Here is a 21,580-nt window from a genome sequence, read left to right as displayed (position 1 = left end):
GTATAACATTCTTACAGGGCTTGACAAGGTAGATACTGAGAGGCTGTTTCTCCTGGCTTGAGAATCTCCAACCGGAGGTCATAGTCTCAGAATAAGGGGTTGGCAATTTAGGACTGAGATGAGGAAAAACTTCATTCAGAGGGTTGTGAATCTTTGGAATTCTTAACTCTAGGAGCTCAGGGCCCAAGTTTCCACATGATTCGCACCTGATTTTTAGGAGCAACTGGTGGAGAACGGACTATTTTAGAAATCGCAGTTCTCCACATTTTTTTTTCTGCAGTTCTAGTTAGGTAGAACAGTTCTAGTTTAGAACAGAATTTTTTCTTCAAAAGGGGGCATGTCCGGCCACTGATGCCTGATTTGAAAGTTTCCACAGTGAAAATGTACTCCAAACTAAAGTAGAATGGCGCCAGTGAAGATTTTTGTAGAACTGAAAAAACCTGTTCTACACATTAAAAAATCAGGCGCAGGCTACAAATTAGGCGCCCAGAACGAGGTGGGGGGGAAGGGAACTCATTAAATTCAACAATAAATCCTTATTTATACTTCTACAAATATTATACAAATAAATCCAACCTGAATAAACATTTATAAGCCAAGAAAAGATTAAATAAACCATCTTCCTACCTGTGTGAAAGTGCTTCAGCCAGGGAGAATTCTGCAGCCGTTCGTGATGCAGAGAGAGAGAGAGAGAGAGAGAGGGGAGGGAGAGGGAGAGAGGGAGGGAGAGGGAGGGAAGAGAGGGGGGGGGGGGGTCGGGGAACAGGAGCGGGGGGGAGCGGGTGTCGGGTCGGGTCGGGGGGGAGCGGGTGTCGTGTCGGGTCGGGTCGGGGCAGGGGGGTGGGGGGGAGCAGGTGTCAGGTCGGGGGGGGGGGAGCGGGCCTCGGGTCGGGGCGGGGAGCGGGTCGGGGGGGGAGCGGGCCTTGGGTCGGGGCGGGGAGCGGGGGGGGGGGAGCGGGCCTCGGGTCGGGGCGGGGAGCGGGGGGGGGGGGAGCGGGCCTCGGGTCGGGGCGGGGAGCGGGTCGGGGGGGGAGCGAGCCTCGGGTCGGGGCGGGGAGCGGGGGGGGGGGGGGGGAGAGCGGGTCTTGGGTCTCGGTCGGGGCGGGGGGGAGCGGGTCTCGGGTCTCGGGTCGGGGCGGGGGGGGGAAGAGCGGGTGTCGGGTCATGGGGGGGGGGAGCGCGTCTCGGGTGTCGGGTCTCGGTCAGGAGCGGGTGTCGGGTCGGGGTGGGGGGGGGAGAGCGGGTGTCGGGTCGGGGGGGGGGGAGCGGGTATCGGGTGTCGGGTCTCAGTCGGGAGCGGGTCTCGGGTGCCGGGGGGGGGGGGGCGGGGGGAGCGGGTGTCGAGTCGGGTCTGGTCGACGGGGGGAGCGAGTGTCGGGTCTGGTCGGGGGGGGGGGAGCAGGAGCTCGCCGTGGGAGGAGCCTCATTCACGCAGCCCCAGTGAGGCCATTCAGCCAGGGCTAGGGGCTGCGTGCTTCGGGTTCCTCCCACACAGTTCGGCGCCTGGAGCTACTGCACTTGCGTGCCGACTGTAGCGTGCATGTGCAGAGGTCCCGGCACTGTTTTCAGCGCAGGGACCTGGCTCCGCCCCCCCCACAGCTCGTGCCGGCTGCGCCAAGTGCCACAGGACCTGTAAGTCGGTGGAGAATACCGAGGATTTTTTTAGGCGCCGTTTTAGGCGTGAAAAACGGGCGCCCAGCTCGGAGGGGCGCCCGTTTTTTTTCTTGTGGAAACTTGGGCCCTATGTCTTTGAGCATATTCAAGTCTTAAGATTGATAGATTTTTGGGAACTAAAGAAATCAAGGGATGTGGGGATAAGACAGGAAAGTAGAGTTGATGTAGAAATTCAGCCATGATCTTATTGAATGGTGGAGCAGACTCGATAGGCTTACTCCTGCTCTTATTTCTTATGTTCTTATAATAATAACATTGCCTTAGCAGGAGTCGGTTGTACAAGTCCCATAAACACAAGTGTGAGTTGACCCTGCAAGTCACATAGAAACAGAGAAGCATAGAAATCTACAGCGCAGAAGGAGGTCATTTTGGCCCATTGTGTCTGTGCCGGCTGACAAAGAGCCACACAGCTCGCAGTCAGCAGCCCTGAAGGTTACATATAAACCAATGAACAATGGCAGAACAGTAAAGAGCACCCAGCCCAACCAATCCGCCCCACACAACTGTGACACCCCCTGCAACGCAACATTCTACACTCACCCCAACTGGAGCCATGTGATCTCCGGGGAGAGGCAATAAAACAAATAAAAAACCCAGGCCAATTGGGGAAAAAAATCTGACCCATCCAGGCGATCAAAACTAGTCCAGGAGATTACCCTGGCTGCATTCGATTCCCTGCAGTACTTACCATCGTATCTGCGCTAGCCAACAAGAGGTTATCCAATTTAATCCCACCTACCAGCTCTAGGCACTTCAAGCGGACATCCAAACACCTTTTAAATGTGGTGAGGGTTTCTGCATCTACCACCCATCCAGGCAGCGAGTTCCAGACCTCATAACCCTCTGCGTGAAGAAGCCTCCCCTCAAATTCCCTCTGAACCTTCCACCAACCACCTTAAAACTATGCCAACTCATAATTGACCACTCCACCAGGGAAATAGGCCCTTGCTATCCATTATATCCAGGCCCCTCAAAATTTTTTACACCTCAATGAGGTCTCCTTTCAGCCTCCTCTCTTCCAATGAGAATGAACCCAGCCTCATAGCTAAGATTCTCCATTCTAGGCAGCATCCTAGTAAATCTCCTCTAAAACCCCTCTAGTGCAATCACGTCCTTCCTATAATGCGGCAACCAGAACTGCACGCAGTACTCCAGCTGTGGCCTAACCAGAGTATTATACAATTTAAGCATACCCTCCCTACTCCTGTATTCTATGCCTCGGCCAATAAAGGCAAGCATTCTGTTTGCCTTCTTAACCATCTTATCACCTGGCCTACTTTCAGGGATCTGTGGACAAGCACTCCAAGGTCCTTTTGTTCATTTACACTTTTAAGTGGCTTACCGTTTAATGTCTGTACCTTTTCTTTATTAGACCCTCCCCAAGTGCATTACATCACACTTTTCCGAATTAAATTCCATTTGCCACTGTTCTGCCCACCTGACCAATGGATTGATATACTCCTGCAGTCCATGACTTTCCTCTTCATTAGCAACCACACAGCCAATTTTAGTGTCATCTGCAAACTTCTTAATTATACCCCCTATATTCAAATCTAGATCATTGATGTATACCACAAAAAGCAAGGGACCTAGTACTGAGCCCTGTGGAACCCCACTGGAAACATCCTTCCAGTCACAAAAACATCCATCAGCCATTACCCTTTGCTTCCTACCTCTAAGCCAATTTTGGATCCAACTAGCACTTTGCCCTGGATCCCATGGACTTTAACCGTCATGACCAACCTTATCAAAAGCTTTGTTAAATTCTATATACACCTCATCGTACGCACTACCCTCATCGACCCTCCTGGTTACCTCCTCAAAAAATTCAATCAGGTTAGCCAAACACGATCTTCCCTTAACAAATCCATGCTGATTGTCCCCAATTAATCCTTGCTTTTCTAATTATAGATTTATCCTGTCAGGATGTTTTCCAATAAATTTCCCACCACTGAAGTTAAGCTGACAGGCCTGTAATTATTCAACCTATCCCTTGCTCCCTTCTTAAGCAAGGGTACCATATCAGCAGTCCTCCAGTCCTCCAGCACCATGCCCATCTAAAGAGGACTGATAAATGATGGTCAAGGCCTCTGCTATTTCCTCTTTTACTTCGCTCAATAGCCTGGGATGCATTTCATCCAGGCCTGGGGACTTATCTACTTTCAAAGCTGCTATACCCCTTAATACCTCCTCTCTTACTATGTTTGTTTCATCCAAAATTTCACATTTCTCGATAGCAATATCTGCATTGTTCCTTTCCTTTGTGAAAACAGATGCAAAGTATTCATTAAGAACTATATCAACATCTTCCGCCTCCACACAAAGATTATCCTCATGGTCTCTAATAGGCCCTACCCTTTCTTTAGTTATCCTCTTGCTCTTAATATATTTATAGAACATCTTTGGGTTTTCCTTAATTTTACTTGCCAAGAATTTTTCATGCTCTCTCTTAGCATTCCTAATATCCTTTTTATTGTTACTTCTTAACTTTCTATATTCCTCCAAAGATTCTACAGTATTTAGCCGTCAGTATATGACATAAGCTTCCCTTTTTTTCTTAATCCTCCCCTGTAAGTCCCTAGACATCTGTTATTCCAACCTTTTTCTTGAAGGGCACATGTTTGGCCTGAACCCTCTGGATCTCCTCCTTGAATGCCTCCCACTGCTCTGACACTGATTTACCTACAAGTAGCTGTTTCCAGTCCACTGTGGCCAAATCACTCCTCAACTTAGCTAAGTTAGATTTTCTCCAATTTAGGACTTTTATTCCTGGTCTATCCTTGTCCTTATCCATAATTAACTTGAATTAGACTGAATTATGGTCACTGGCACCCAAGTGTTCTCCTACTAATAGCCCTTCCACCTGCCCAGCTTCATTCCAGAAAACTAAATCCAAAACCGCCCCCTCTCGTGTTGGGCTTGTTTCATACTGACTTGTCACATCGAGACTTCCTGATTGCTGAGATGGGATTGCTGACATCCGCGATTCCCAAGCCCTCCCAATTCTGGACTCTCCAGCCCCTTCTTGGATCTTGTCCTGACTGTCTATGGGTGATGTCATAGAGCGAGGTGCATTGCAGTGAGAAATTTAAATCTCTGATTTCCCGAGTTGCTGGAGGCAATGCTCGGGAGTGGAAGCCCCCATTCTCGGAAATTCCCAGTCATTCCAGGAGGGTTGGGAACAATGTTCCCCCTAAATTTTCTGTGTGCACGGTCCCTTTAACGGGCTTCGTGGCCCATTCAAAATTTCACAAATATGCAAAATCTCCCATTGAGAAGCTGGTAAGCGGCCTGCAAGGAACCTCCAGACAGCTGCATGGTCGCTTAGCGGGAACGCTGGTTGGGTACCCTATATCAGTTTGACATCTTATTCACCACCTCTAACAGTGAAACATTCCATCTGTATTCCATTGAGCCGTCAGCCTAGATTTGGTGCTGATATCTCTGGTGTGAGGATCAGAACCACAATCTTCTGATTCAGAGGCAAGAATGCTGCTACTGAGGTAGAGGCTGACGCCAACAACTAATCATTATCGAACTGATTTAAAGTAAAAGGATCAGTTGCATAAGCTGAGTCTCATTCCGCTGAAGTAGTTGCACCGCCAATTTAAAGCAATAAAAAAATACTTACCAGCCATTTTCAGGTGAATCCCTCGATCCCCTGCTGCGCGGTATCTGCCAGTACACCATCTCCGAACTGAGTGAGGCCCGGCAGCACGACCACCCTTAAAGGGGAGGGCCTACTGTTGTGGTCGCAATGGAAGAATTTCTGCCGGCCGACTTGCCGATCAGCCACCTAAATACTGGCCCCGGGTTCAGCCGGGCTGCCAACGGGCAGCCTGGCCCCTATCTTGGATGTCAGGCTGCTGGCCCGGCCGAAACCCTCCCTGATGGCTCAGTGGCCAAAGTTAAAAAACGATCGCATCGCTCCCCTTTAACGGAGGGGCGAGAGCATGGTGACGGACATGCGCTGTGACGTCACCACGTTGATTGACAGCGGCAGACGGTCCAAAAGACCCATTTTCAGCCAGTCAGCCTGGCTTTGAGTCTAAGGCCCAGCCCATTATGATCCATTTCCTGCAGGACTTTGAAAAAAATTCGAAGTCCTAAAAATGGATCTACTCACTGCATCAAGAACTCCAGCGGTCAGTACCAGTTAAAAACTCATAGGCGCGTCTGCTTTCTGGTACACCTGAATTTTGGCCCCAAAATATAGGACACATTGAACACTCTTCTGTTTAAAGGAAATAATCTTGTAATTTTTTGGATGAAATGTAAAAAATGCTTGTCGAGACCTTTAATTTATCCTTCCACATGCACTAATATCTGTAAATTAGAGAAGCCATCGATCTGCTGTTGAATTTAGCAGTTTGAGGAGTGATCTAATTGAGCTTTATAAAATTTCAAAAGAATTTGATAGAATAAGATAGAGTAACTATTTCCTCATAGGAATCCAGAACAAGGGGACGCAATCTTAAAATGAAAGCTAGGCCATTCAGGAGTGAAATCAGAAAGCATTTTTTCACACAAAGATAATGGTAATCTGGAACTCTTTCTCTCCACTCTGCAAAAAAGGATGTGGTTGCTGGTTCAATTGAAACTTCAATACTGAGACTGACAGAATTTATAAGGTAAGGATATCAAGGGATATTAAGCAAAGGGCAAAGGTAAGGAAATGAAGCTGAGGTGCAGATCAGCCATTATCTGATTGAATGGCACAATAGGATTGAGGGGCTTAATGGCCTACTCCTGTTCCTATACTGTATGTTGATGCCACCTGTCCAGGTCTGCACTGGACTCCTAGCTTTTTGAGTGCGTTGTTTGGAAATTTCTAAACTGGAAATTGGTCACCAAAGTATTTTTTTTAGAAATAAAACTAATTTTTCAACTTATTCCTGTTTTTGAATGAATTTTCATCAAATTAGTATTTATTTAATTTGTACAATACTAAATATATATAATTGTTTGCCATATAAATACATTAATCTCTCTTTTTCTCTTTCTTTGTTTAAACAGGAAATATATTTGTTGTCAGCCTGGCCATTGCAGATCTAATAGTGGCAATTTATCCATACCCCATGGTCTTGACATCTATATTTCATAACGGCTGGAATCTGGGCTACATGCATTGTCAAATCAGTGCTTTCCTGATGGGTCTGAGTGTGATCGGATCAATTTTCAATATCACCGGCATTGCCATCAATCGGTATTGCTACATCTGTCACAGTCTGAAGTATGACAAGTTCTACAGTGACAAGAACTCTCTGTGTTTTGTAATCCTCATCTGGACCCTGACGTTTATTGCAATCGTCCCAAACCTGTTTGTGGGATCTCTGCAATATGACCCGAGAGTCTACTCCTGCACTTTTGTGCAATCTGTAAGCTCTGCCTACACTGTCTCGGTGGTGTTTTTTCACTTCATCCTCCCCATCGCTATTGTCACCTTCTGCTACTTGAGAATATGGGTCCTCGTCATCCAGGTCAGAAGACGTGTGAAGCCGGACATGAAATCCAAGCTGAAGCCCCACGATTTACGGAACTTTATGACGATGTTTGTAGTCTTCGTGCTCTTCGCAGTCTGTTGGGCGCCCCTTAATTTTATTGGTCTTGCTGTGGCTGTCAACCCAGATACGATTGCCCCAAGGATTCCAGAGTGGCTATTTGTAGCCAGTTACTTCATGGCATATTTCAACAGCTGCCTTAACGCGATTATCTATGGACTTTTGAACCAGAATTTCAGGAGAGAGTACAAGAGAATTATAATCACTGTCTGCACTGCGAGGATTCTCTTTCCTGAGAGTTCTAATGATGCCGCTGACAGAATTAAAAGTAAACCTTCTCCTTTAATGACAAACAATAATCAAGTGAAGGTAGATTCTGTCTGAATAGTTCATGCATTCACTTCATGTGCCAGTCAATCAAGCAAAAGAGAAAAGCACATTATACAGAATCGATGGAAAGCATAACATATATTTAAAGTTTGTTAAACCTATGCTTACATTTATCAAACCTGTTATTTTAAAGCATAAAATTTAACACTACAATTCAATTGTACATCAGCGATTGATGCTCAAGGAAGCAGTAGATTTCATTTGATTATAATCATATCCATGCAGAAATATATAAGGAAAAATAAGGTTTATTGTTAAATAATTGAACCCCTACAGTATTAGAAATGGGAATAGGAAACTTGTTAACTAAAAATAAATATGTGAGCCTAACTATGCTTAATTTCATTTTTAAACATCTGTAAGTATAAGTTGCCTTACAGGGTATGTGAGATTAGAAACAAATATGGTGAGCTGAAATCATATTTTGGGTACCACATTTCCATAGTTTTATGAAAATAACATTTGCAAAAGAGACTTAAAGTGTAATTGAAAATCAGAATGGCTAAACCATTGTAAATAGTACAGAGTTTAAAGTGCAACCACATGCACAATCAAATTTAGACCTATATATTTAAAGAAAATCACACTAAAGGGTTTTGATTTTCGAAAGCGATGGAAATAAGTGTTTTTGAATGTTTACCCATTTAAACTTCCACTGGATTTAGAAATGGTCATTGACACTTTATTAGCACAATATTCAGTATCTTTAAACAACATAAACAGTGAATTGCCAAGCATGTCGTGAGAATTCTACATTAACTTGGATAGGGTGCATGCTTTCCTTTTTTACAAAGATGAATTTAATTTTACCAACAGTGCTTTTACAGTGTTTGTTATGATAGTTTTGGCTTCAGTGTAATGATAAAGATATGTGAAATTCTACATTATTTGTGTAGTGCAATTGATTTTGAAAGCATGAATGTGAATGACCAACATATCCTATATACAGTAGCTGAGGTAAAGTTTTCAGTTGAGAAGTTCATTATATGAATAATTGATCGATTGGCAGGTTTGTGACTATATTGTGTCAGATTGGTTCTTAATCCTTTATGTGTCAACCGACCTGAGGATTTAGTTTGAATATAAATATGTCCAGTAATATTTTATTTGTACTTGTGGCAACTGTTTTCTCTGAATAATTATTTCAAATAATTTTCTAACTTAATCTGCCCATAACAGATTAAATATTGTCTGTCCAATGGGACTTATATGAAAACACACTGGGGCCAAAATGATCCACTCTGAATTGGAGGGGAATGCCTGGCCATCAAATTGAATGATGTCAGCCATTTCCCACATTGACGGAATTGGTTCATTTACGTGTTAGTTGTGTGGGCAGCTAGTACCTGTAAAGGTGCTTCAGAGGAGTTCTCCCTATCTGCCTGCCAGATGGTAGAGCAACGCCTAGCCACTCCACTAGGTAAATAACTACTAGCTATATAAATGAAAGTTGTTGTTGTTGTAGGTTGCTCCAAGGCCTTTTCCAGCCTGAAGAGAAACCAGCACTTAAAGATCTTCAGCTGTAATAATGGCCATAAATCTATCGGATTGATTACCTCACTTCTGGGTTAGCTGGGGGCCTTTCCTGGGCACGAGTCCCTTCTAAGGGCCTAATTCTTCGGGTAATTTGGAAACTCTCAAACACAAATCCATGACATATGAAAATGGCTGGACTAAAAGAAAGGGTAAAAATAAAGGCAAAACCTGGTTCCATCCAATTTTGTGCTCCTCAGTATGACAATTTGACCCAGATCTATCCTGGGCCTGAACAGAATTTTTGCTCCATTTATACTAATTACAAATGTTTCAGTTATGCTTATAACTGATATCCTTATGCTATATATGCAGTGTCATGCATTCACAAATAGATTATGGTGCATTTATCACATTTCATTTTTACAAATGCCATAATTCTTCATTTAAAAACAACCAAAACAGATGATGACAGCATGCTTTTGCTGTTGGAGAAAGGAAATTGTACTAATTGTTTAGATGCTTCAGTGTTATTTACCCCTATCTTATATATAACCAGTATCAGTAATTATTCACAGTATTATTTTACAGAATTATTTCAATTATTAAGAGAAGTCTGGAACATACCAGAAGATTGGTTACACTATAGAATTAGGAGGTGAAATTGAACCTTGGCAAGAACGTAAAACATGAGAAGTGCTTTTGCTGCCCATTATATAGCACACCCGATAATCAGTTCTGTTAAAGCATAGAAACATAGAAAATAGGTGCAGGAGTAGGCCATTCGACCCTTCGAGCTTGCACCACCATTCAATATGATCATGGCTGATCATGCAACTTCAGTACCCCATTCCATCCCTTTAGCCGTAAGGGCCACATCTAACTCCCTTTTGAATATATCTAATGAACTGGCCTCAACAACTTTCTGTGGTAGAGAATTCCACAGGTTCACAATTCTCTGAGTGAAGAAGTTTCTCCTCATCTCGGTCCTAAATAGCATACCCCTTATCCTTAGACTGTGACCGTTTGGTTCTGGACTTCCCCAACATCGGGAACATTCTTCCTGCATCTAACCTGTCCAATCCCATCAGAATTTTATATGTTTCTATGAGATCCCCTCATATTCTTCTAAATGCCAGTGTATATAAGCCTAGTCGATCCAGTCTTTCTTCATATGTCAGTCTTGCCATCCCGGGAATCAGTCTGGTGAACCTTCGCTGCACTTCCTCAATAGCAAGAATGTCCTTTCTCAGATTAGGAGACCAAAACTGTACACAATATTCAAGGTGTGGCCTCACCAAGGCCCTGTCCAACTGCAGCAAGACCTCCCTGCTCCTATACTCAAATCCTCTCACTATGAAGACCAACATGCCATTTGCCTTCTTCACTGCTTGCTGTACCTGCATGACAAGTTTCAATGACTGATGTACCATGACACCCAGGTCTCGTTGCACCTCCCATTTTCCTAAATGTCACCATTCAGATAATATTCTGCCTCCCGGTTTTTGCCACCAAAGTGGATACCCTCACATTTATCCACATTATACTGCATTTGCCATGTATTTGCCCACTTACCTAACCTGTCCAAGTCACCATGCAGCCTCTTTGCATCCTCCTCCCAGCTCACACTGCACCCAGCTTAGTATCATCTGCAAACTTGGAGATATTACATTCAATTCCTTCGTCCAAATCATTAATGTATATTGTAAATAGCTGGGGTCCCAGCAGTAAGCCCTGCGGCACCCCACTAGTCACTGCCTACTAGTCTGAAAAGAACCCGTTTATCCCGACTCTCTGCTTCCTGTCTGCCAACCAGTTCTCTATCCACGTCAATACATTACCCCCAATACCATGTGCTTTAATTTTGCACACCAATTTCTTGTGTGCGACTTTGTCAAAAGCCTTTTGAAAGTCCAAATATACCACATCCACTGGTTCTCCCTTGTCCACTCTACTAGTTACATCCTCAAAAAGTTCTAGTAGACTGGTCAAGAATGATTTCCCTTTCATAAATCCATGCTGACTTTGACTGATCCTGTTACTGCTTTGCAAATGCGCTGCTATTACGTTTTTAATAATTGATTCCAACATTTTCCCCACTACCGATGTCAGGCTAACCGGTCTATAATCCCTATTTTCTCTCTCCCTCCTTTTTTAAAAGGTGGGGTTACATTCGCTATCCTCTAATCCATAGGAACTGATCCAAAATCTATAGAATGTTGGAAAATGACCATCAATGCGTCCACTATTTCTATGGCCACTTCCTTAAGTACTCTGGGATGCAGATTATCAGGTCCTGGGGATTTATCGGCCTTCAATCCCATCAATTTCCTTAACACAATTATCTGACTAATAAGGATTTCCTTCAGTTCCTCCTTCTCGCTTGACCATCGGTCCCCGAGTATTTCCGGAAGGTTATTTGTGTCTTCCTTAGTGAAGACAGAATCAAAGTATTTGTTCAATTGGTCTGCCATTTCTTTGTTCCCTTTAATAAATTCACCTGATTCTGACTGCAAGGGACCTACATTTGTTTTCACTAATCATTTTCTCTTCACATATCTATTGAAGCTTTTGCAGTCAGTTTTTATGTTCCCTGCAAGTTTACTCTCATACTCTATTTTCTCCCTCCTAATTAAACCCTTTGTCCTCCTCTGCTTGAAGTGAATGGAACAGAATATCGACAGAACTGAATATCAGAACGGCCGAATAATGGACAACTGATGCAATATATCCCTGTCCATGTCCAATTTCACCTCCTTATACTCTTAATATATAGTATGAAGCCCAGGTATAGGGTGCTGAATTGTATTTATAATGGCTCAAATCTCAAGAGTTAATTTCAATCTTATATTTTATTTTTAAATCTAGTACTCCATTAGCTTAATGGCATTCATCAGATTAATTTTCTTTTGAAATGCCCTTGTCATCAAGCGGCACCACAAACATGCACTAGAGAAGAGGCAGCCTTGTCTCTCTCATTGGAGGAGAGGCAGACCTGGCCAGACCTTACTTCCCTCATTAGAGGAGAGGCAGACCTGGCCAAACCTTGTCTCTCTCATTGGAGGAGATGCAGCCCTGACTAGACCTTGTCGCTCTCATTGGAGGAGAGGCAGCCCTGGCAAGGTCTTGTTTCAATTACCATAGTTTATAAGACAATATCTACTAAAAGGGACTCCCCGGCCCATTCAAACTTCCATGCATGCACGGTTTTTCAATCAAGAACCTGGCAAGCCACCTGCGCAGAAGCTTCAGACGCCGTGCAGCTAAACAGGGACATTGCTGCCCAAACACTACTATTCATTGTTGACTACCAACCAACCATTTGCCAATCAGTTTCACTACATTCCCATCTGACCCATGGACTTAGACCTTATGTAGCAGCATATTGTAGACAGGGGAATGTCTATGGATGTTATTTATATGGACATCCAGAAGGCACTCAATAAAATTGAAAGATTGTTAGCTAAAGTTGAAACTCATGGAATTGAGAGCAAATTATTGAGCTGGTTAGGAAATTGGCTGAGCGGCAGGAGACAGAGAGTAGTGATAATGGGCAGGTACTCTTATTGGCAAGATGAGATTGTGGTGTCCTGCATGGATTTGTGTTGGGGCCTCAATTATTCAATGTTTTTATTTAATGGCCCGGAATTTGCGATGGGTAATAACAGCAAACGAACAGCATTCGTTGTTATTAACCCTTTGAAACTAACCGCAACTTCAGGATTTAGAGCATGTGCATCCTAACGCGGAAATCTTAAAGCTGCGGTCAGTCAGTCACAGCTCTGACACTGGCTGCACTGTGGCCCACTTCCCTATGTAGCCCGTAATCAGGGAAATCAGTGAAACTGACCAAAACTTTGGATTTTCTGTGGTAATATTGCCATTAAATACCCCATTAAAAGTTAGGCTTTGTTGGATTAGGTGTAACTGGAGTTTTAACAGCACATTGACTGCTAAATAATTGGAGGAGAGGCAGCCCTGAAAACCTAATTTTAATTTTCTGAAGTGTCAAATTTCTCTATTTTAATAAAAATTACAATTTTAAAGACATTTTTAAAAATACATTGTTTTAAAGTTTGTTCAAATATATTTCAGATTTACCTATTCCCCATGTGAGAGTCCCAACCTTTGTTATGCTCTCTATAGCATTTTTAAATAGTCAGAATAATAGCACTTCTTCACTTCCTGGTTTCCTGTCTGTGAGAATTTTGCATTGTGATTGGCTGCTTAGATTGACATCACAGCAGTTTGTGCTGTGCAAATTCCCCTAAATTACATTGGTCTCAACTAAATGTTGATAAAGCTGAACTTCTCGCCACAAGAATCACGAGATCTTTGTGGGAAGCTTTCTTCAGGGCTTTGCTTCACTGCTAATCACAAATTATGGGCCAATGACTTAGATGATGGGATAGAGAGCCAGATATCCAAGTTTAAGTAGATTGGGCCTATACTCTCTGGAGCTTAGAAGAATGAAAGGTAATCTCATTAAAACATATAGGGGGAGAAACTGGCCTGGTTTGCACCTTCCGTTAGCACCTGCGGGGAGCGGTAATGAGGCAAGAAGGGGTTACCGACCAGGCACAGCGAAATCCGTGACTTCCAGACACCCGTGAACTTCTGGGACGGTTTTTGCAAGCACTAACACTTACCGCCTCGCTCACTTGCACCCCGGAGATTGTGACGTCATCTGACGCGATGTGCCCTGTTAGCGATCCAGATATGATATTCGCTTCCGCCTCCTGCAGCATCACCGAGCATCAACAACGTCAGCTGCAAGAGGCATTGTCACCTTGGCTGGCCACTTGGGGAGCGATATTTAAAGGCAGTGTTAGTCAGGTAATGCAAACATTACTGGCACCAGTCTAGTGCCTTCTGATTGAATTTAACTGATGATTTCTACTTGATTCCTAAAACCTGCACTCTCTTAGAGTGATAGGCTATTATGCACGTAATGCAGGTCTCATGGCCCCACAGAGATAGCATGAAGATTGATTCAGACCCTTCCCTTTAAGCGAGGAAAGGAGCCTCCAAAGATGGCAGCGCTGCACGGAGCATTGTTCAGCGCTCTGACGATATCGCCCCTTTAACTCACTTTAGCACTCTAAGGGAAGTGATAGCGCTTGATTTAGTGCTCCACTTCCCGCTTGGAGCGCTAAAGCGGAAGTTCCCAGAAGCAAAAAATCTTTTTCGCCTGGCTTTTGCATTCCCTGAAAAGTTATTGCCTTAAATGGGGCGCTATGTATTTTCTAGCCCATAAGATTCTGAGGGTGGTTGCTAAGAGGTTGTTTCTCCTGGCTGGAGTGTCTAGAACTAGGGGGTGTATTCACAGGATAAAGGGTCGGCCATTTAGGACTGAGATGAGAAATTTCTTCACTCAGAAGATTGTGAATCTTTGGCATTCTCTACCCTAAAGGGTTGTGGATGCTGAATCATTGCATATATTTAAGGCTGAGGCAGATAGATTTTTGGACTGTAAGGGAATCAAGGGCTATGGGGATCGGGCTGGAAAGTGGAGTTGAGGTCGAAGATCAGCCATGATCTTATTGAATGGCGGAGCAGGCTCGAAGGGCCATATGGCCTACTCTTGCACCTAATTCTTATGTTATGTTTGTCGATGACACAAGCAATATTGATGGAAGTATAAAATTAAAAAGAGATATTAATAGATTAAGTGATTGAGCAAAACTGTGGCAAATGGATTTCAATGTAAGCAAGTGTGAGGTCATCCAATTTAGACCAAAAAGGATAGATCAGTATACTTTCTAAATGGTGAAAAGCCAAAAGCAGTGGAGGTCCAAAGTGACTTAAGAGTTCATGAGCATAGATCATTAAATATCATGGATAGGTACAAAGAATAATAAAAAAGGCTAATGGTATGCTGGCCTTTATATCCAGAATGCTAGATTACAAGAGGCTAAGTCATGCTACAACTATTGTTCAGTTCTGGGTATCACATCTTAGGAAGGATATATTGGCCTTGGAGGGAGTGTAGTGTAGATTTACTAGAGTTTAATTATGAGGAGAGATTGTATTCCCTGGAATTTAGAAAATTAAGGGGTAATTTGATCAAAGTTTTCAAGATATTAAGGGAAAATGATAGGGTAGATAGAGAGAAACTATTTCTGCTAGTTGGGGATTCTAGGACTAGGGGACATAGCCTAAAAATTAGAACCAAGCCTTTAGGGCGAAGTTAGGAAACACTTCTACACGCAAAGTGTGGTAGAAGTTTTGAACTGTCTTCCACAAACGACAGTCGTGCTAAGTCAGTTGTTAATTTTAAATCTGAGATTCATAAATTTCTATTAACCAAAGGTATTAAAGGATATAGGGCAAAGGCAGGTATGTGGAGCTAGGTCACAGATCAGTCATGATCTCATTGAATGATAGAACAGGGTCAAGGGGCTAAATGGCCTATTCCTGTTCCTATATTCCTATATAATGTGATGTGGTATTGTACAGAAATCTCAGCCTGCAGATATGCCTGTGAACTCCCATTGCATCTCCTTAGTGTAATTATAGCTAACACTTTGCAATGACACTAAGATTAGTTGGGGCCTATGGTTTCACATTTTGCTTTCCTCAATAAATTTGTTTTAATTTAGAAATGCTGGTTTATGAAATAATTTGGAATGGAAGATATAATTATGATTTGATTTAATTTAGCTATTTTTAAATTGTTGTTTCTATATTTGTATTTTCTTATTTTACCAGGTAAAATTAACACAGAAAACGGTTAAACAATATATCTATAAATATGTTGTTTTCTGATCTCTAACAAGTCCACTCTCATTCTATTCTTTTCTAAATGTCTTGCCACATCAAGTAAACCCTAATGAGTAGAAATTGGACAGGCATAAAACGTGCGCAACGAGGGCCAATTTCAAGGACCAAGGTCCAACACCCCAAGGACACTTGAAAGACGTCCGACTCGATATTGGGTCGGACCATTCTTGAGGCATCCGGGGCAGCGGCTTAAAATGGATATTTAGGCTTGTGAGTAGCCTAATGCCTGTTTTAGGACACCAGCAAAATTGGGTACCCTGAGCAGAGCAAGCATTGCACCTGCTCAGGTTTCCCAGACATGGAGGAGGCCGAGCAAGCAGCTCCCACCAAAGAGGTAGGTTATTTTTCTTTAAGTTTGATGTGGAACCAAGTGTTCCTCATGGATCTACAGCACTCCCACGATGGCTCCACTTCAGTTCTCCTCCCAAATGTATAAAACTCTGGTTATGCTGCAGCTGGAGTACTGGTCACTACATTACAGGAAAGATGTGATTGCACTGGAAAGGGTGCAGTGGAGATTTACAAGAATGTTGCCTGGACTTGAGAATTTTGGCTATGAGGAAAGATTGGAGATGCTGGGTTTGTTTTCTTTGGAACAGAAGAGGCTGAGGAGAGACCTGATTGAGGTGTGTAAAATTATGAGGGCCTGGATAGTGTGGATAGGAAGGACCTGTTTCCCTTGGCAGAGGGGTCAACAACCAGGATGCATAGATTTAAAGTAATTGGGGGGAGGTTTAGAGGAGATATGAGGGGAAATTTCTTCACCCAGAGGGTGGTGAGGGTCTGGAACTCAATGCCTGAAAGGGTGGTAGAGACAAAAAGCCTCACCACATTTAAAAAATACTTGTAAGTACCCTAACCTAAAGGGCTACGGACCAAGAGCTGGAAAGTGGGATTAGGTTGGATAGCTCTTGATCAGCCGGCGCAGATACGATGGGCCGAAATGGCCTCCTTCCGTGCTTTAAATTTCTATGATTCTATAATTCTATGAAATGACTTCTGAGCTGCTGCCAGCAAGTAAGTGGCCTGACATGCATCCTTATTAAATGGACGAAATGCTTTTGCAGGCATGCTGAAAATGGGCCTAAAGCAAATGCAGTCCCTAAATCTATTTCTTCACCTGTCTTCTTTTCCCATTTTAACTTCTACTTGCTTGGGAAATGGCCATTGACACGTAATTAGCACAATATTCAGTATCTTTAAAGAAACAAAAAAAAGTATATTGCAAAGCATGTAACATTTGAATAGAATGCGTGTTCTCCTTCTTTACAAAGATGAACTTAGTTTTACTGACAGTGTTTTTACAGTGTTTGATATGATAGTTTTGGTTTCAGTATAAGGATAAAGATATGTGATAGTCTACATTATTTGTGTAGTGCAATTAATTTTGAAAGTCAGGAGTGCATGAATGTGAATGACCAACATATCCTACATACAGTATAAAGAAATGTAGAAATGCCTAAAGGGATTTCAATCTCCAAAACCTGCATTTCAGTACAAGTCTCCTTTCTGTTTTAATATTTATAAATATGACCTTGATGTTTAAAAGTGATTATTTCCACCTTCGACATTCCAAAACAATTCCTGCAACATCTTGGCATTTGACTTTATCTTATGTTTCCAGTTAAGAAGGATAATCTCTTTAGCCGCTAGCACTGCCAATTTAATCAGCCTGTACATAAGCAATAGGTTCAGGAGTAGGCCACACGGCCCCTCGAGCCTGCTCTGCCATTCAATCAGATCATGGCCGAACTTCTACATCAACTCCACTTTCCTGCCCTATCGCCTCTATCGATCTCAGTCTTGAATATATTCAGTGACTGAGCAGCCGCAGCTCTCTTGGGTAGAGTTCTAAAGATTCACAGCCCACTTATTAAATAAATTTCTCTTCATCTCAGTTCTAAATGGCCGATCCCTTATCCTGAGTCTATGTCCCCTAGTTCTAGACTCTCCAGCCAGGGGAAACAGTCTCCCAGAATCTAGCCTGTCAAGCCTTCTAAGAATTTTATATTTTTCAGTGAGATCACCTCTCATTTTTCTAAACACCAGAGAATATAGGACCAATCTACTCAATCTCTCCTCATAGCACAGCCCTCTCCTCCCAGGAATCAATCTCGTGAACCTTCATTGCACCCCCTTTTCTAAGGAACGTAGATACTTCCTTTGGTCATCATCATAGGCAGTCCCTCGAAATCGAGGAAGACTTGCTTCCATTCTAAAAGTGAGTTCTTAGGTGACTGAGCAGTCCAATACGGGAATTACAGTCTCTGTCATAGGTGGGACAGACAGTCGTTGAAGGAAAGGGTGGGTGGGACTGGTTTGCCGCATGCTCCTTCTGCTGCCTGCGCTTGGTTTATGCATGCTCTCGGCGATGAGACTCGAGGTACTCAGTGCCCTCCCGGATTCTCTTCCTCCATTTAGAGGGTCTTTAGCCAGGGACTCCAAGGTGTCAGTGGGAATGTTGCATTTTATCAAGGAGGCTTTGAGGGTGCCCTTGAAATTTTTCCTCTGCCCACCTGGGGCTCGCTTGCTGTGTAGGAGTTCCGAATAGAACGCTTGCTTTGGGAGTCTTGTGTCGGGCATGCGAACAATGTGGCCCGCCCAACGGAGGTGGTCGAGTGTGGTCAGTGCTTCGATGCTGGGGATGTTGGCTTGATCAAGAACACTGAAGTTGGTGCGTCTGTCCTCCCAGAGGATTTTCAGGATCTTGCGGAGACATCGTTGATGGTATTTCTCCAGCGATTTGAGCTGTCTACTGTATATGGTCCACATCTCTAAGCCATACAGGAGGGCAGGTATCACTACAGCCCTGTAGACCATGAGCTTGATGGCAGATTTGAGGGCCTGATCTTCAAGCACTCTCTTCCTCAGGCTGCGCTGGTACACTGGAAGTGGTGTTGAACCTCATAGGCGATGCCTGCCCTTGCTGATAGTAAGCTTCCGAGGCATGGAAAGTGGTCCACGTTGTCCAGGGTCTTGGCCGCGAGGGGCTATGTAGCATCCTCCTCCGTTTCGGCTGCCCCCAAAAGTTTGTCACCAACCTGCTCCACGACAGCATGCAAGCCGTGATCCTGACCAATGGATCCATCACAGACCCAATCCACGTCCGGACCGGGGTCAAACAGGGCTGCATCATCACGCCAACCCTCTTCTCAATCTTCCTCACTGCAATGCTCCACCTCACACTCAACAAGCTCCCTGCTGGAGTGGAAGTAAACTACAGAACCAGTGGGAACCTGTTCAACCTTCACCGTCTCCAGGCCAGATCCAAGACCGTCCCAACCTCTGTCGTCGAACTACAGTAAGCAGACGCCGCTTGCGTCTGCACACATTCAGAGACTGAACTCGACACCTTCACTGAGGCCAACGAGAGCATGGGCCTTACACTAAACATCCGTAAGACAAAGGTCCTCCACCAACCTGACCCCGCCATATTTCCTTAGGTAAGAAGATCAAAACTGTACACAGTACTCCAGCTGTGGTCTTGTCAATGCCCTATATAATTGTAGCAAGACTTCCTTACTGTTTTACTCCAAACCCCTTGCAATAAAGACTAACATATCATTTTCCTTCCTAATTGCTTGTAGCACCTGCATGTTAACTTTCTGTCATTTGTATACAAGAACACCAAAATCCCTCTGAATACCAGCATTTTCCAGTCTCTCACCTTTTAAAAAATATTATGATTTTCCATTCTTCCTACCAAAGTGGATCTTTTCACATTTCCCCATATTATACTCCATCAGCCACCTTCTTGCCCCATTACTTAACTGGCCTATATCCTTTTGCAGCCGCGTTACATCCTCTTTACAGCTTACTTCCCCACCTACCTTTGTATCATCAGCAAACTTGGATATATTACATTCAGTCCCCTCATCTAAGTCATTGATACAGATTTTAAATAGTTGGGGCCCAAGCAACAATCCTTGTGGTACTCCACTTGTTACAGCCTGCCAACCCATTTATTCCGACTCTCTGTTTTCTGTCCATTAACCAATCCTCAATCCATGCTAATTATCACCCCCAGTCCCATGAGCCATAATGTTGAGTCACATCGTCTTTTGTGGCACCTTATCAAATGCCTTCTGAAAATCCAAATATACTGCATACACTGTTTTCCCTTTAAACACCCTGCTAGTTACCTTCAAAAAACTCTTCATAGATTTGTCAAACATGATTTCCCTTTCATAAAACTGTGTTGACGCTGCCCAATCATATTATGGATTTCTAAGTGCCTTGTTACCACGTCCCTAATAATAGATTCAAGCATGTTCTTTACTACTGATGTTAGCCTAACTGGTCTGTAGTTTACTGCTTTTTCTCTCTCTCCTTTCTTGAACAGCGGGGTTACATTTGCTACCTTCCAATCATGGTGATCATTCTAGAATCTAGGAAATTCTGGAAGATCAAAGTCAATGCATCACTATCTCTGCAGCCACCAAGAGTGAGACTTTCCTCTTTATTTTCGGCGGTTTTCTCGGCGGTACTGATCATTTTCGGTGGAAAACCACCCGGCGAAAGTTTCCACTTCATTTTTTAAAGAGCTCCGCCGGCATTTTCAAAATATCGCTGGGGAGCGGGCTGCCCACGTGCACCTCCGAGAAAACTGCCACCGCCCGACTTTTGACTCAGCGGTGACCCGTAGGTAAGATTGAAAAAGCCGCCCACAAAAAGCAGCCGGAGCTGTGCAGGTAGGTAAGCACCTCTGAAAAGAAAGGTAAGTTAAAGGCTTTTTTAAAATAATTCCTTTAAAATTATTTTATGGTGATGAGGTTAAAAAGGGTCTTGAGAATATTTTCTGATTTTTAAATTTTTTGTTTCATTGAAAAAATATTTTTTGTGTTTTCCCCCCTCCCTAGGCCCAACCGCATCCTTCGAAACATAGAAACATAGAAAATAGGTGCAGGAGTAGGCCATTCGGCCCTTCTAGCCTGCACCACCATTCAATGAGTTCATGGCTGAACATGCAACTTCAGTACCCCATTCCTGCTTTCTCACCATACCCTTGATTCCCCTAGTAGTAAGGACTTCATCTAACTCCTTTTTGAATATATTTAGTGAATTGGCCTCAACAACTTTCTGTGGTAGAGAATTCCACAGGTTCACCACTCTCTGGGTGAAGAAATTCCTCCTCATCTCGGTCCTAAATGGCTTCCCCCTTATCCTTAGACTGTGTCCCCTGGTTCTGGACTTCCCCAACATTGGGAACATTCTTCCTGCATCTAACCTGTCTAACCCCATCAAAATTTTAAACGTTTCTATGAGGTCCCCTCTCATTCTTCTGAACTCCAGTGAATACAAGCCCAGTTGATCCAGTCTTTCTTGATAGGTCAGTCCCGCCATCCCGGGAATCAGTCTGGTGAACCTTCGCTGCACTCCCTCAATAGCAAGAATGTCCTTCCTCAGGTTAGGAGACCAAAACTGTACACAATACTCCAGGTGTGGCCTCACCAAGGCCCTGTACAATTGTAGCAACACCTCCCTGCCCTTGTACTCAAATCCCCTCACTATGAAGGCCAACATGCCATTTGCTTTCTTAACCGCCTGCTGTACCTGCATGCCAACCTTCAATGACTGATGTACCATGACACCCAGGTCTCGTTGCACCTCCCCTTTTCCTAATCTGTCACCATTCAGATAATAGTCTGTCTCTCTGTTTTTACCACCAAAGTGGATAACCTCACATTTATCCACATTATACTTCATCTGCCATGCATTTGCCCACTCACCTAACCTATCCAAGTCGCTCTGCAGCCTCA

General features: G+C 43.7%; 1 protein-coding gene across 1 annotated transcript in view; it reads left to right on the top strand.

Annotated features, from left to right (window-relative positions):
- The window catches only part of LOC139232384 (melatonin receptor type 1A-like), a 128,214-nt gene extending 120,655 nt beyond the window's left edge, over nucleotides 1-7,559 (top strand). Inside the window, exon 2 of the mRNA XM_070862571.1 lies at nucleotides 6,691-7,559. Within this exon, the coding sequence (XP_070718672.1) occupies nucleotides 6,691-7,559 (869 nt within the window). The remainder of the gene's footprint in view (nucleotides 1-6,690) is intronic.
- The last annotated feature ends 14,021 nt before the right edge of the window (nucleotides 7,560-21,580 follow it).

The sequence above is a fragment of the Pristiophorus japonicus genome, chromosome 2 (assembly GCF_044704955.1).
Source record: "Pristiophorus japonicus isolate sPriJap1 chromosome 2, sPriJap1.hap1, whole genome shotgun sequence".
Lineage (NCBI taxonomy): Eukaryota > Metazoa > Chordata > Chondrichthyes > Pristiophoridae > Pristiophorus > Pristiophorus japonicus.
The sequence above is the reverse complement of the archived record's forward strand: the minus strand, read 5'-3'. Positions and strand labels throughout refer to the sequence as shown.